The 14,814-nt window shown below is 35.1% G+C and overlaps 1 protein-coding gene across 1 annotated transcript in view; it reads left to right on the top strand.

Moving 5' to 3' along the window:
- RIN3 (Ras and Rab interactor 3) overlaps nucleotides 1–14,814 on the top strand; it is a 156,018-nt gene that overhangs the window by 98,340 nt on the left and 42,864 nt on the right. The window contains 1 exon segment of the mRNA XM_051977350.1: nucleotides 2,208–2,299. Within this exon segment, the coding sequence (XP_051833310.1) occupies nucleotides 2,208–2,299 (92 nt within the window).

Here is a 14,814-nt window from a genome sequence, read left to right on the forward strand (position 1 = left end):
TTCATTTCATGGAAATCTTTCCATGTCTTCCTAAAATCAATCTACTTGTCACTTTTCACAGCACATTAGTATTCTATCACAGCCTTATACCACAGCTTATTCAGTCATTCTCCATTGATATGCATCCCCCAAATTTCTAGTCCTTTGCCATAACACATATGCTAACTCATCTGATCTTCACAACCCTGAGAAGGGGGTGCTACTATTAGTCCTATTTTATAGATGAGGGAACTGAGCAGGAAGAGATTAAGTGACTTGTCCAGACTAACCTGCCTAGTCAAGTCTTCCTGACTCTTCCAGTGCTCTATCCACTGCACCATCCAGTTGTAAAGAAGGGAGCATTTATTTCGCACTTAATATGAGCAAAGCATTGAGGATACAAATTAAGTAGGAAAGTCTCTGATACTGATGCCTTTACATTCCTTTTTTTTTTTTTTAATTTGCAATAAGTTTATTTATCTTTATTACATATTGCTTCATGAATCATTTTGGGAGAGAAAAATCATGGAAGAGATTAAAAAAAAAAAAACAGAAAAAAGAAGTGAACAGAGCATGTGTTGATTTACATTCAGTCTCCTTAGATCTTTAACTTGATGCAGATGGCATTTTCTGTCCAGAGTCTATTGGAATTGCTTTGGAATACTGAACCACTGAGAAGCACCGAGCTTTTCATAGTTGATCATTGTACATTCTTGCTGTTATGGTGTACCATGTATTCCTGGTTCTGCTTGTTTCACTCAGTTTCAGTTCATGTAAATCTTTCCAAAGGCCTTTATATTCCAAAAGGGTTACTAAGAGGGAGAGCTAATATGTTAGGTAACAGAGCTATGATCTAAAAAGATCTTGATAGTTTAGGATAATGGGCCAAAGCCATTCAATAAGATGGAATCTAATAAAGAAAAATGTAGTCTTACTTTTGGGTTCAAAGATTCAACTTCACTAATTCAGGAGACATAAAGCAAAAGAATGGATTTCTGGTAAAAATCCAAGAATTTTTTATGGAATACAAGCTCAAAATGAGTCAGCAAAGCAACATGGCAAGGAATGGGGCAGGAAAGCTGATATATAAAGTGATACGATGAATGGAGTATTAGGCCTAGAGCTATAAAAACCTAAATTCAAATGCAACTTCAGACATTTACTAGCTATGTGACCCTAGGTAAGTCACCTAAGTTTTGTCCATTGTAAAATAAGATAATAGTAACTACTTCCCAGGATTGCTGTGAAGATTAAATGAAATAATATTTGTGAGGCATTTAACACAGTACCTGACATACTGGATAAGCTTAACAAACCCTTCTTTCCTGCATTAACATGGACATTACTAATCCCAGAAATGGCATATCACACTCTGTTTGGAGAGTAATATTTTAGAAAGGACATTGACACATGAGAGTGAAAACAAATGAAAGTGACCTGGTCAGTGAGAGGATCCAAGATTACAACATATGAGAAGCATTTGGAAGAACTTATTAGCCTGGAAAAGCAAAGAAATGAGGATAATGGTAGCTATTCTCAAGAATTTGAAGAGCTACCATATGGAGGATGAATTAATCTTATTTATTAGTCCCAGAAGAAGAGTTAAGATCAGCCTGTAAAAGCAATAGAGAGGCAAATATAGATTTTTTTTAATAATAGTTTTTATTTTCAAAATACATGCAAAGATAGTTTCCAACATTCACCCTGCAAAAAACTTGTGTTCCAAATTTTTCTCCCTCCCTTCCCCCGTCCCCTAAACAGTAAGTAATCCAATGTAGGTTAAACATGTAAACATGTGCAGTTCTTCTGAACATATCTCCACTGTACAAGAAAAATCAAATCAAAAAGGAATATACATACATATATGTGTGTGTATACATACATACATACATATATATATAAACTTTAATTTAAAAAAAAGACTAACAACTAGGGTGTCAAAAGAAATAGGACTGTTACCATTGTTCCCAAATGCTAAAAAATTCATGATTCATTAGACATTTGGCATGAAATGTATCTTAGAACATGTGTTGGAATATGAAAATGAAAATGCTAGGACTTACTAACACCAAAAAAGCTGTTAGAAAATGGATTGTTAGAATGGAAAGGACCTTAGGGACTATCTGTCATTCATGAGTTCTTCATATCATCCCATGTATTTTTCATTTCTCTTTTCCTCTCTCTCCCCAATATTCCCTCTCCCTTCTCTCATGTGTGTGCTGTTACAGAGATTTGCTGCCCTTCACCTTAAGACTGCCTCAGGCGATTTTGGAAGCCAACAACTTTAAAGAGCTGGAAACCATCTCTAACCTGGGGCTAGGTAAGTCTTCTACAAGGGAGAGAGCTGCTGAGACTTTAATAGAGAAGCCTTTTGGTGTGCTCCAGGCCTATAGTGGCCAACAGAGCAAGCTGGATTTCTCCTGTCCTTTATCCTGGAGCCTTAGGTGAAAAGAATTTCAGAATTTTCAGTAAACTGACTCTGGATGGGAAATTTGATATTTGTAGGAATCTCAAGCTCATATAAGTAGTCAGTATCCCTGGAAATTAGTGTTAGCCTTATTTTAGTGACAAAGCAATCAGTTTGTCTGCGTGGTTAAAGTGACTTAAATTTAGAGCTCTCTTTCTTTACCTACAATCTAGCAGCTAAAACATCTCAGATGGAAGAAAGTATATCTTGATTTTTTAAGATTTTAAGAATGTCAAATGGCACGCTGGCTCCCAGAAGAAAATGGGGAATGAGACAAGTAACATAAAGATAAAACACTACAATCTAGTAGTATACAATCTAATAAGGTTTTCTGTCTAAATTATTGCTACAAACCCCTCTCCCCCAACTCCACCTACTCACCAATCTTAGTCTAATAATAATGCCAGGATAGTCTACTCTGGGGGCAACTATGTAGTGTAATGAATGGAGTACTGGGCCTAGAGCACGAAGACACAACTTCAAATCCACTATTACACAATCTGTGTGGCCCTGGATAAATCACTTAACCCCTTTAGCCTTAGTTCCTTATCTGTGAAAATGAGGATACAGCCACAGAAGGAAATAGCAAACTATTCCAGTATCTTTGCCAAGAAAACCCCAGACACAGAAATAACTGAACAATAATAAGTCTACCCTGTACCTCAGCTATATTACCTTTCTGCCTTTATCCATTCATTCATTATATATTATTTATTTATTTGCTGTTCCACATACCTGAATATACCTTACATATTCCCTATTCCCACTAATGCATGTTCACTTTTAAAATTCCTTTTTTTTTAAATTTTAATTTAAATAAATAAATTTTAAAATTCCTATCCCTTGAAGTCAGATGTCTCCTATTCCAAGTTTTTGGCAATTTTCAATTCTTTGTGACCCCATCTGAGATTTTCTTGGCAAGGATACTAGAGTAGTTTACCATTTGCCTCTCCAGCTCATTTTACAGATAAGGAAACTGAGGTAAACAGAGGTGAGTGTCTGAGTGTCTGAGGCCAGATTTTTACTTAAGGCTTCCTGACTCAACACTTTATCCACTGTACCACCTAGCTGCCTCCGTTCCAAAGAGTAGTGCACAATTATGAACTAGAACCATAGTGTCAAGAAAGCATATTCCTTGGAAAAGTGACTCCTTAAAAGAGGGTGCATATTTTAAAGCAATCCTATTTCTCCTTCCTTTCCCCATTACACACTTGGGAAAGTTTGAGTAGTCACAGGATCTTAGGTTTAGAGTTATAAAAATGCTAGAGGTCATTTCCCCCGCCCCCCCCTCTGTTATGTTGCCTCTCACTTCTTCCTAAGGCAATATGCTTTAAAGGCACTGGAATTAGGCTACCTGGTTCAGATTCTGGCTGTCACTTCTTATTTATAAAATGAGGGTAATAGTTCTTTTACCATCTGCCTCACAGGGTTATTATGAGGAGAAAATTTTGTAAACCTTGAAGTCCTATAGAATTGTAAGTGGTTGTTATTTCATTTTTTTGTAAACCCCATTGAACTTAGATTGAGGTATTTTACTAAAGACTAGCCAGTCACAAACATAAAATTCAGGTATGTTTACCTTGTCTAGAGCCTGAGGAGAAATTATAAGCCTCAGGGAGAAAAAAAAAATGTCACAACTGAACTTGAATTTAAAAAATTCTGATCACCCCTGAGAAAACTACATTCCATTTTGGAACCAGATACTTCTTATATCCTGGGACTGCACAGCAGGGATGACAAGCTCCCAGCTGTATCTCATGACAAGGATGTCATTTCTGGGGTAGGTGTTGAGAAAGTTGACAGTTCTTAAAATTCTGCCGTGTCAACATTCACTTCCTTAAAATCTGGTTTCAAGTGAAACCCAGTGCTCATATCTTGGGAAATTGAATTGTCTTGCTTATACACAGAATTGTCAAGTATCTGAGGTCCTATTCTGGAAACGTGGTTTTCTGAGGTCAGAGCTCTGAGAAAAAGCTTTTCCTAGATTGTTTTTTCATCATAGTACTACACCTCAAATATATTTTCCTGTGCCTCCTCATCTATGTCAAAGTCCCTCCCTAATGTTCTTTGAAGCTTTTTCCTGACCTACCTATCTATCCTCAACTAGAAGTGATTTAATCATTCCTTCCTTAAATGTCTCAGTAAAACCTTAGATCAACCTTTTTCTCATTCTCCCTGATACCATAGCTACATGTTCATTTAGCTCTATACCACTCCCAATTGGATTGAAAGCTCCTTGAGAACTGAATCTGTCCTATATTTCTTCCCATTACCCAGTACAGAGCCTTGTGGATACCTAATGGTTGGGTTTTTTCTACATTTTAAAAAATAATAGCTTTTTATTTTCAAAACATAGACATAGATAGTTTTCAACATTCACCCTTGTAAAATTTTCTGCTCCAATTTTTTCTCCCTTCCTTCCTCCTACATCCCTCCCTTAGATAGCAAGTAATCCAATATAGGTTAAACATATATAATTCTTCTAAACACATTTCCACATTTATCTTGTTGTGCAAGAGAAATCAGATCAAAAAGAAAAAAAATGAGAAAGAAAGAAAAAAGCAAGCAAACAACAACAACAAATGGTGAAAATCCTATGTTGTGATCCACATTTAGTCCCCATAGACCTCTCTTTGGATGCAGATAGTTTTCTCTATCACAAGTCTTTTGAAATTGGCCTGAATCACTTCATTGTTGAAAAAAGCCATGACTGTTCTCTTAATCTGATCATTCATTAAGTTCTAAATGCATATAAATATACCATTTTCTAGCCTTTATCTCTCTATCTTGCTTTCTGAAAGGGAGAATGAGACTCTCAAATCCTTTGCTGAGGGAAAGAAATGAAGCTCTTGAAGAGCTAATTGTTCAATTTTCCATGTGAGCAATTTACCCCTAGAAATTGGCAAATCATATCAGAGCATGAATTATATAGTTTTGTTGATTTAAGATGTAAGAAAATGATGGAGAAAGTACTGAAGAATTAAACTTAAAATTGTATCTTGCATACAATTTTTTGGTTGTTAAACATTTGCAGATCTACTGCAACATGATATATCTGATATGATCTTCATATTTGCATAAAAGATTCTGCATTTTATTATACTAAATTTTTATGATTAATTTGTAGTTTTTTTTTTAACTCATTCAATTGAGTGATTGTGAAGGAGTGAGCTGCTATAGAGATTCAATTTTAAAAGTTGAGCTGAGCCCCTCTAGCATCTTGATCAGAAATATCCTCAATGCATGGATAGAAATTATCATAATGATTTTATAGAAGTGAAAAACAAGGTATTTGACTTTGTAACTATTGATGTCTTTTTTGTTGCCTTTTTAAATAAACAATACAATGCATGACATTTTGTATTGTTCTGGAATTTTCCTCTCTTTGTGGTATCTTCACAATCACTCTCTGAGTGCTTTTAATTCAGTTTAATTGAAACTGGCCTACAAGGAGAGCATTTCCTATTTATATAAGGCACTATGCTAGGTTCTGACAATACAAAGACACATACAAAATAGTTCCTATCTCAAGGAGTTTATATTTTACTGGGTGGAGACACTGTGCACAAATAAACACAGTGACAGGAAATTTAAAATATTTGATCATAGGATTTAGAGTTGGAAGACACCATGGAGATATTTAGTTCAAATTTCTCATTTTACAAAGGAAGAAAAGAAGCCCAGGTAAATTGCTCAAGGTCAATCACTTTAGTAGTAAATTAACAGATGTAAGAGTTGAACATAGATTCTCTGACTCCAAATCCCATGTTCTTTCTATAATATTTCCTTGTATTTTGTATCTATCACTAATTTCTTCTTGGTCAAATTCAGTTGCTTTTTTTCTCTTTAATTTCAGGTTTTTAAATATCATTTTCCCCTCTCTCCTTGTTTATTGGGTACTATGAAGATGTTAACATCCAGATATAGTGATTCCATCGTCAGCAATGAGAAGTCTACGTTTCTATAGAAATTCTGACAAGTTGATTACATTTTACATCTATTTGTGGTTCTCCTATCAACCTGAGACAATAATATGTTATATTTTTCCTTTGTAAAGATTTACAATTAATCTAAATTGCCCTAGGCTGTCATATTACTCTGATTGGCAGGACATCAATAATTTATTGGTTAAACTAACTTCCCAACTTTTTGACCACTTCATTATAAAAGCTATTTTATATCATTCAAATGTCTAAGGACTGTTGGTAACAAAATCAGTGTCTTTACTTTTGTGTCTTTACTTTTATCCAATTTCACTTTTCACATAATTTTAGTAGATTAAACATAGCCGTTCTAAGTGTTCTTGTTGTTTTCATCTTCATCTTTACATTTCCCTCTAATTTGATATTAATTTTCACTTTTTCTCTAATCAATAAATTATTTTGCTTTCATTTTATAAATGTTATAAGATAGTCAATTTCATTTTTTGTGATGTTAAGTCCTCAACATATCAATCATTTTTTGATGATCTTCTTGAAGAAAACATTTCAAAACATAGGTGTTTTGGTTTGTTGTTTAGTCAGTTCAGTCCTCTTTGTGACCCCTTGGGGTTTTCTCGGCAAAGATACTAGCGTGGTTTGTCATTTTTTTTTTTTTTAGCTCATTTGATAGATGAGAAAACTGAGGCAAAGAGGGTTAAGTGACTTTCCCAGGGTCATACAGCTTATAAGTGTCTGAAGCCAGATTTTAACTCAGGAAGACAAATCTTCCTAATTCTAGGTTTAGTATTCTATCCACTGTGGCAAAATTTCTGAATAATTTATGTAACTTTGATGCCTTTCATTACTTAACCATGAAATTTATTTACCAACTTTTTTTTCTTTGCTATCTTCCCTCTTTATCCACCTACACAACAAAGTCATCAGTTATGATAGTATATGTTGATTTGGTTTGGAAAAGCATTTTATTTCTTCATAGAACATTTTTATTTCTCCATCCTCTACAGTAGATGATGACAAATAAGTAGCAATTATCTACTTACTTGGACCATTTATTCTACTTTTTGAACATTCTAAAGTGAGCTGATAAAATGCCTCTTGAAGTTATGCTTCTTTTTGGCTCATGTAATCCCATTATCTGAGCTCATGATGCTGCCTTCAGATATCCACAAAAGGGTGATTCCTATGACCTGGTAGAGCCTTTAAAATGACTGTTTCCACATTTGGAATGAGACAAGAGCAGAGGCAATTAATGAGAACTTCCAAGAGGACAGACATGATAAGGATTAAAATTATTGTGTAGCCTCTGAGCACCATGCTCAAGTATTTGTCGGTGTCTCATATAACATAAATTGTTTTTCTGATTCTCCTCTGCCCACTTGCCACCCATCAAAGCCACTAAGGAAAACCACTAACTTCCCCTTTTTTCTGAAATGTCACACACTCAAACTGCCTCCGCAGTTCTCTAGCATGTTATTTGCAATGCTAAATGACCCAGCTGCCATGGAAAAGATATCAACTAGTGGCTGACCAATCAATGATTTCTTCAGGAGCAAGATTACCTGTGACATTGTGCTAGTAACCATCAAGAACTAGCCCTTAGGGTCATATGGCTCCCCAATATCTTTGTTCATGTTTATTGTTCTCAGATACACACATACTCCAATCCCCCTTCCCACTAAATTTTCTTCCTGCTTCCAAATGGATGGTCTTTGCAAAGATCTTTCTGAATAACTATGGAAAAGGTGTTCCTTAAAAAATTATTTCTAAGTAACATAGCTACAAGAAGAATTCATAATCTAATGGTACTTTAATATTTATAAAGCACATTATTCCTACAAAAATCCTGTGATGTAACTAATGCAATTATTATTATTCTCACTGGGGGGCAGCTAGTTGATGCAGTGGATAGAACACCAGCCCTGAAGTCAGGAGGACCTGAGTTGAAATCTAGTCTTAGACACTTAACACTTCCTAGCTGTGTGACCCTGGGCAAGTCACTTAATCTTAATTGCCTCAGGGGGGAAAAATTCTGAGTTGGAATAATTATTATTCTCACTTTACAAATAAGGGAACTGAGAGGTGAAAACAACTTAAATGCCTTGCTATAAGTCACAGATCTAGTAAGTGGCAAAGTCAGAATTTGAATTCAGGTTTCTGTACTTTTTCCACTTCAGCATGATATATTATCATTACTATTTTACAAAATTAGGAAGCTAAGCAGTGAAGTTACTTGCCCAAGGTCATGCTATTATTGTTGTTTAGTTGTGTCCTGCTCTTTCTGACCCCATTTGGGCTTTTCTTGACAAAGATACCGGTGTAGTTTGCCATTTCCTTCTCCAGTTTATTTTACAAATGAGAAAACTGGGACAGTTAAGTGACTTGCCCAGCTTCACACAACTAGTAAACATCTGAGGCAAAATTTGAACTCAAATCTTCCTTCCTCAAGACATGACATTCTGTCCATTGTACTACCTAACTACCTCATACCCAGGGTCATTGAGCAAAATGCAGTCACAGCAATGGCCTATAGCAAATTTTGAAGAAATAGTTTGCCCATGAATATTTTTATTTCCCTTTCTCCTTCACTGTCTCATTTTCAGTATTTTCTACACTGCGCTGCCGACCTAGCCAAAACTCTTTGTTTTTTTTCATCAGACTTTTCCTCCCCCTGTGTCTCATCCTTCACTGCCCTGCTTTGGGATTAAGTTGACAAAACTAATTCAAATTTAGGTTTAGTGAATAAGAATTTCACAGAAAACAAGTGCCTTTTAGTTGAGATCTTCATGATTTAAAAAAATAAATTTGTGGGAATTTAAAAAGAAATTAATTTTGAAGGAAGAAGAGAATTTTTTGACCAGAGATATCTTTGCAGAGCTCTTCAATTTACTGTCAACTATTTTAGCCAAGTATAATGTTAGTCTTGTGTCTGATGCCCCCTCCAGTACAAAAGAATCTACTATAATCAGAACAACAGGATGTTAAATCTGGAAGGTCTAACGTTTATGGAGCATCAAATTTCAGGGTTTGGAGGAATTGTCAAGATCATTTAATGCAACTATCTCACTTTACAGATGAGGCAATTAAGTACCACTTGAGTAAAGGGAATTAGAGCATTTATTCCACCTGTGTAGACACTGCTCTTAACATTGACTAAAAACTTAATTTTGAGAATGGGAAGTTATAGTAAGTACAAATTATTTCTTTTTCAGTAGTTCCCACACTTCAAGAAATAAGCCCATTATATGTAAACATTAAGGGCTTTGTAATTTTTTTGTAAGTCATTATAATTTTACTGGAACCTACTAATCTACCTGCTTTTCTGTGCTCTTCCCATATGTATTTTAGTTTCCATAGAATTTGGGGATTACAAAACACCTCGGAAACCATCTAGCTTACCCAGAACCCAAATCTTATGTGCAACATCCTTCTTCCCCTCCCTAGCTTATTTGATCCTTACAACTAGCCTAGAATGCAGATGCTATTGTTATCACCTTCATTTTACAAATAAGGAAACTGAGATTCTGAGAGGTAGGATTTGAACTCATCTTCTTGACTTCAAATCCAGCATTCTGTCTATTATGCCATTCTAGCTGGTGTTATTTTTAAAATCTTGGGCAGGTGACTTAATTGCTTGATTTTTTTCATGTCAAACAGGTGGGTTGGAGTAGATGATCACTAAAGTCCCTTGTATTTTTAAATTCTACAGCCACATTAATTTCTACTTGAATGCTTACAGTGATAGTGCACTCACTATCTACTGAAGTAGCCAAAACTTCAGTTATAAAAGGCTTCCTCTTATTATGCCAATATAAATCTCTCCAAAACTTTTATCTTTTAGCAAAAGATAAGTTTCTTACTGGAACAACAAAGAGCAAATTAATTCCCTCTTCTATGTTCAATTCTATTTCATATATATTAAATAACTATTATATGCAAAGGCCTTTTTAAGTTCAGAACTTCAAAAACAGATGTGATACTCTTCTCTGAAGTAGCTTACAGTCTAATAGGAAGATAAAACTTGTATGTAAATACATACAGGCAACAGAACCTTAAAAAACCTGAGGAAGGAAGCAACACTTAATTGGAGGCATCAGGGAAGATTTTATGGAGAAAGTGACAGCAGAATGGGGACTTGAGAAGACAGAAATAGGAAGTAGATGGGATTCATCCAGATATGAACAAAGGTAAATGAGAGATGACAAGATTAAAACAGGGTATTATTAGTACTTTATTTTTACTATAATACATGAAGGAGAACATGATGGAAGAAAATAAATATCATAGAAGGTCTTGAATGCCAGGGTCAAGAGTTTATATTAATTCAATAATAATAATAGATAATATTTATATAGTATTTTGCCAAAATTATCTTACTTTATCCTCACGAAAAGTCTGATCTAGGGATAGTCTTTTACAGAGGAAGAAACTGAGTTAGATGGAAGTTAAGTGACTTGGACAGGGTCATATAGTTAAGAATTAGCAGAGCTAAGATTAGAACTCAGCTTTTGCTGTGTCTAAGATCAATGTTCCATCCACTGGGCCACCTAACTGCCTAGGCAATGGGGAACATAGTAAATAACTATATAAATGTTGGTGATGATGATGATCTATCATAATGAGGGTGGTGGTGATGTTAAAAATGAGAAGAAAGACAGTTCCTGCCTTTAAGAAGCTTACAATCTAATGAAGAAAGACAAAATGAAACTGAAAAACTGGAGTGGGGGGGAAATAATCAACAGAGAGAATGTGGAGCAGAGACATAGTTCATGAAACTGAACAGAGCAGCTGATCTAAAACTCTGAGACCTCCATTAAAGAGGCTGTGGGAGTGTTTTGCTTTGCCCTTCACCCTTGATAAGATAGGAGGGACAACTGTGGTTAATGAAGAATTTTTGAGTGTCAAAATTGAAGCAATATCCATGATGATATTTCCGGTGATAATTTTATCCTGAGGGAAGCAGGATTTCCCAAAGTGAAAACCAAGAGGTACAGCTGATGGGAAATAAAGAGGAAGCAATAAACTTGTTCACTGTAGAGATCCCTATTTCCAAAAAATAGAAACTGCAAACAACTACCATTAAAAATTGGAATCAAAAGTATAATATTTCTTTTCCTTAATTAGGAGAGATGAAAAATGAGGTAGCATGCTAAAAGTCAAGACTAGTATTCATTTGATAAATAGCATTAACTTTTTGCCAGTGAAGAATTTGAGGGCCACTGTTCCCTTTGACCTCACTGATAAGTTATTGCTCTTGAGGATGAGATGGGAAGACATACAGCTTTGTTCTAATATCCTTTTTAGTTCTTCCAGAAGATTCTCTGAATTTCAGCTAAGTCCATCTAGTTCCTATTCTCCAACATTAGGAAGCTGACTCCTTTATTTAGGTCCTTACATAAAGCATTGTGGTTGTATGGGACTCAGTCCTTATCCATGTTTCATTCATCATATTTACTCTTGATTTAGCTGAAAGCAAAGATCAATCAATCAATAAACATTTATTAAGTGCCTACTATGTTCCAGGTATATGGTTTCTTCAAATTTGTAGGTCACTTAAAAACAGAAAATGGCAGAATGATGATGTCAGAAACTTCTAATAGGCGGAAATATAGAAACCACCAAGATGTAATTCATTAGGGATAAATGTACACACACATGTAGGTACAGGATATAGGAAATATGGTTAGAAAGGTACTTGTGAAGAAGATGACATGGGGATTTTAGTGGATTGCAAATTCAATACTTGGACAGCTAAGTGATACAGCTGATAGAGTGCCCAGCCTGGAGTCAAATTCAGCCTCAGATATTTTTACTAGCTATATTAGCTGTAGAGTTAAGTCACTTAACTCTATTTATCTCAAATTTCCTCATTTGTAAAATGAACTAGAGAAGGAAATGGCAAACCACTCCAGGATCTTTGTCAAGAAAATCCCAAATGGTGTCACAGGAGTCAGGACTGAAACAACTAAATAAGCGCAATACAAAACACTACAAAATCATAATGCATTTTTAGCTTTAATAGCTTAAACCTATACCAAGACTTTAGGGGTATTCTGTTTTGCAGGTGGTAAAATACAATGGTATCAAATTCAAAAAGAAATAGATCCCTGTAATTGCTGCACATTGACTTAACCCTCGCTCCCTACACAAATTGACATCATCTATGCTGTAATGTATTTTGTTCTGTTAAACATTTCTGGATTACATTTTAGTCTGGTTCTTGCTCCACTCAGGTTTTTTTTAAAGAACTATTTGCAGTCTCTTTTGACATCTCAGGTACAGTGGATAGAGTGTTGGTTTTGGAATTAAAAAGATGTGAGTTCATATTCTGCCTCAGTTACTGGGTTATATGACTACTGGCGAGACATTGAATCTCTTTATCTTTAAAATGAGGAAATGGGACAAGATAGTCCTTAAAATGCCTTCCAGATCTTAGTCTAATGAATATGAGGAAGCAATGAGACAAAACAATTGCAGTCTCAAACTCAATATAAAGGGACAATGTATAAAATAAATATGATTATCATTTTTGGTCAGACCAAAAGTAGAATATTGTATCTAATTCTAGAATATTGTATCTAATTATTTACTTTTGGGAGGCAATTGACAATGAGTGAGTTCTTGAGGCTGAATTTCAACTTGGGTCTTTCTGACTCCAGGATCAGTGCTCTTAGCCATTAAGCCACCTAGCTTCCTCTTGGGTACCACATTTTAGAAAAGAAAGACATTTACAAGTCTGGTGTATAGCTAATGGTGGGTGATCAGGATGGTTAAGGAACTATAAACTGTAACAATCAAAGGATGGCAAGAGAAATTCTTCCATCTGGGGCAAAAACAATTGATGGTTAGTGTGATGTAAAGTCTATACATGGGTGTTTTTCCAGAAGAGAGAATGGCATGACTTCTTCCCCCAAGAGTCTGGTGTATGGACCAGTAGGGGATAAGACTAAAGGTTGGTACTGAAAAATACTACTAGTTTGGAACTGGATAAGGATGTTGAGTCATACCCAAGGTAAGAGCTGACAGAGGATTATAAGACAAGGATATACATCTGATGTCAGCACTCTGAGTCTAAGCCTGGTTGCCCTGTTCTAATTTTGGCAACTGATGTTTATCTTGGAAAAAAACTGGGTTTTTGTTGTTGTTGGTGGTGGTGGTGGTTTATTTTTTTAAACAAAAGTGTTATGTGAAAAAGAAAACTAGGAGGCATATTTGAACTCAATATACTGTCTAATAATTAGAACAGTCTGAAAATGGAATTGGATGCCTTGGGGAAGTAATAAGTTCCCCATTGTTTGTTCCCCATTGTTTGAAGTTTTCAAATTAGTGTCAAAGTAAACATTTTGTTGGAGAATGTTATATAGGGATTTCAGGATCAGGCATGGATTGAATTAAATGACTTCTAAGATCCCTTCCACCTCTGTAATTCTATATAGATAGTTTCAGGAAGGCCTCCTTTACCAAAAATATTTCCCCTACCAGTGCTTAAATTTCTACTATGGGGAGTCACTTTTTTGAGTTGAATAAATCCTAACTCTTTGTATGTGATATTTTAAATTGGTTTCCTAAGAAGGATAATGCATGAAGTTGCTAAGCTTTTTTGAAGCTTAGAAATAACAAAAGTTGCTTAGCTTGAAGGAATTTTCCTTAAGAAATAATGTAGAGAGAGATGAACCAAATCAGTTCCAATAGAGCAGTAATGAACTGAACCAACTATACCCAGGAAAAGAACTCTGGGAGATGACTATGAACCACTATATAGAATTCCCAATCTCTCTATTTTTGTCCACCTGAATTTTTTATTTCCTTCACAGGCTAATTGTACACTATTTCAAAGTCCGATTCTTTTTGTACAGCAAAATAACTGTTTGGACAAACTTATTTTGTATTTAACTTATACTTTAATATATTTAACATGTATTGGTCAACCTGCTATCTTGGGGAAAGGGTGGGAGGAAGGAGGAGAAAAGTTGGAACAAAAGGTTTTGCAATTGTCAATCTGAAAAATTACCCATGCATATATCTTGTAAATAAAAAGCCATAATAAAAAAAAAAAAGAAAGAAAGAAATAATGTAGAGAACACCCTACAATTCCCTCCCCCCATTTTTTTTTGAAGCTTAAAAATAACAAAAGTGGGGTCTGTTGTCCCTAACTCTACAAAAAGGCCATAGGATCTGTGTCAATAAGTTATTTAATCAATAATTCTCTGCCCAGGACCATTTAAGGATCTCTCAGCTCTACCACTGCACTGATCTCCCTAGATAGTTATCATTATCTTTGCAATTTCCAGGAACATTATTATAAGTAATATTAGTCTAGTGGAGGAAGCATTCAGAGTCAAAGTTTCAAATTTAGATTCTGTCATTGACTATGTAACTGAGCAATTGTCATTATCTCATGTTATATTGTTAATATTGTTATCAATAATA

The sequence above is a fragment of the Antechinus flavipes genome, chromosome 2 (genome assembly GCF_016432865.1).
Source record: "Antechinus flavipes isolate AdamAnt ecotype Samford, QLD, Australia chromosome 2, AdamAnt_v2, whole genome shotgun sequence".
Classification (NCBI taxonomy): domain Eukaryota; kingdom Metazoa; phylum Chordata; class Mammalia; order Dasyuromorphia; family Dasyuridae; genus Antechinus; species Antechinus flavipes.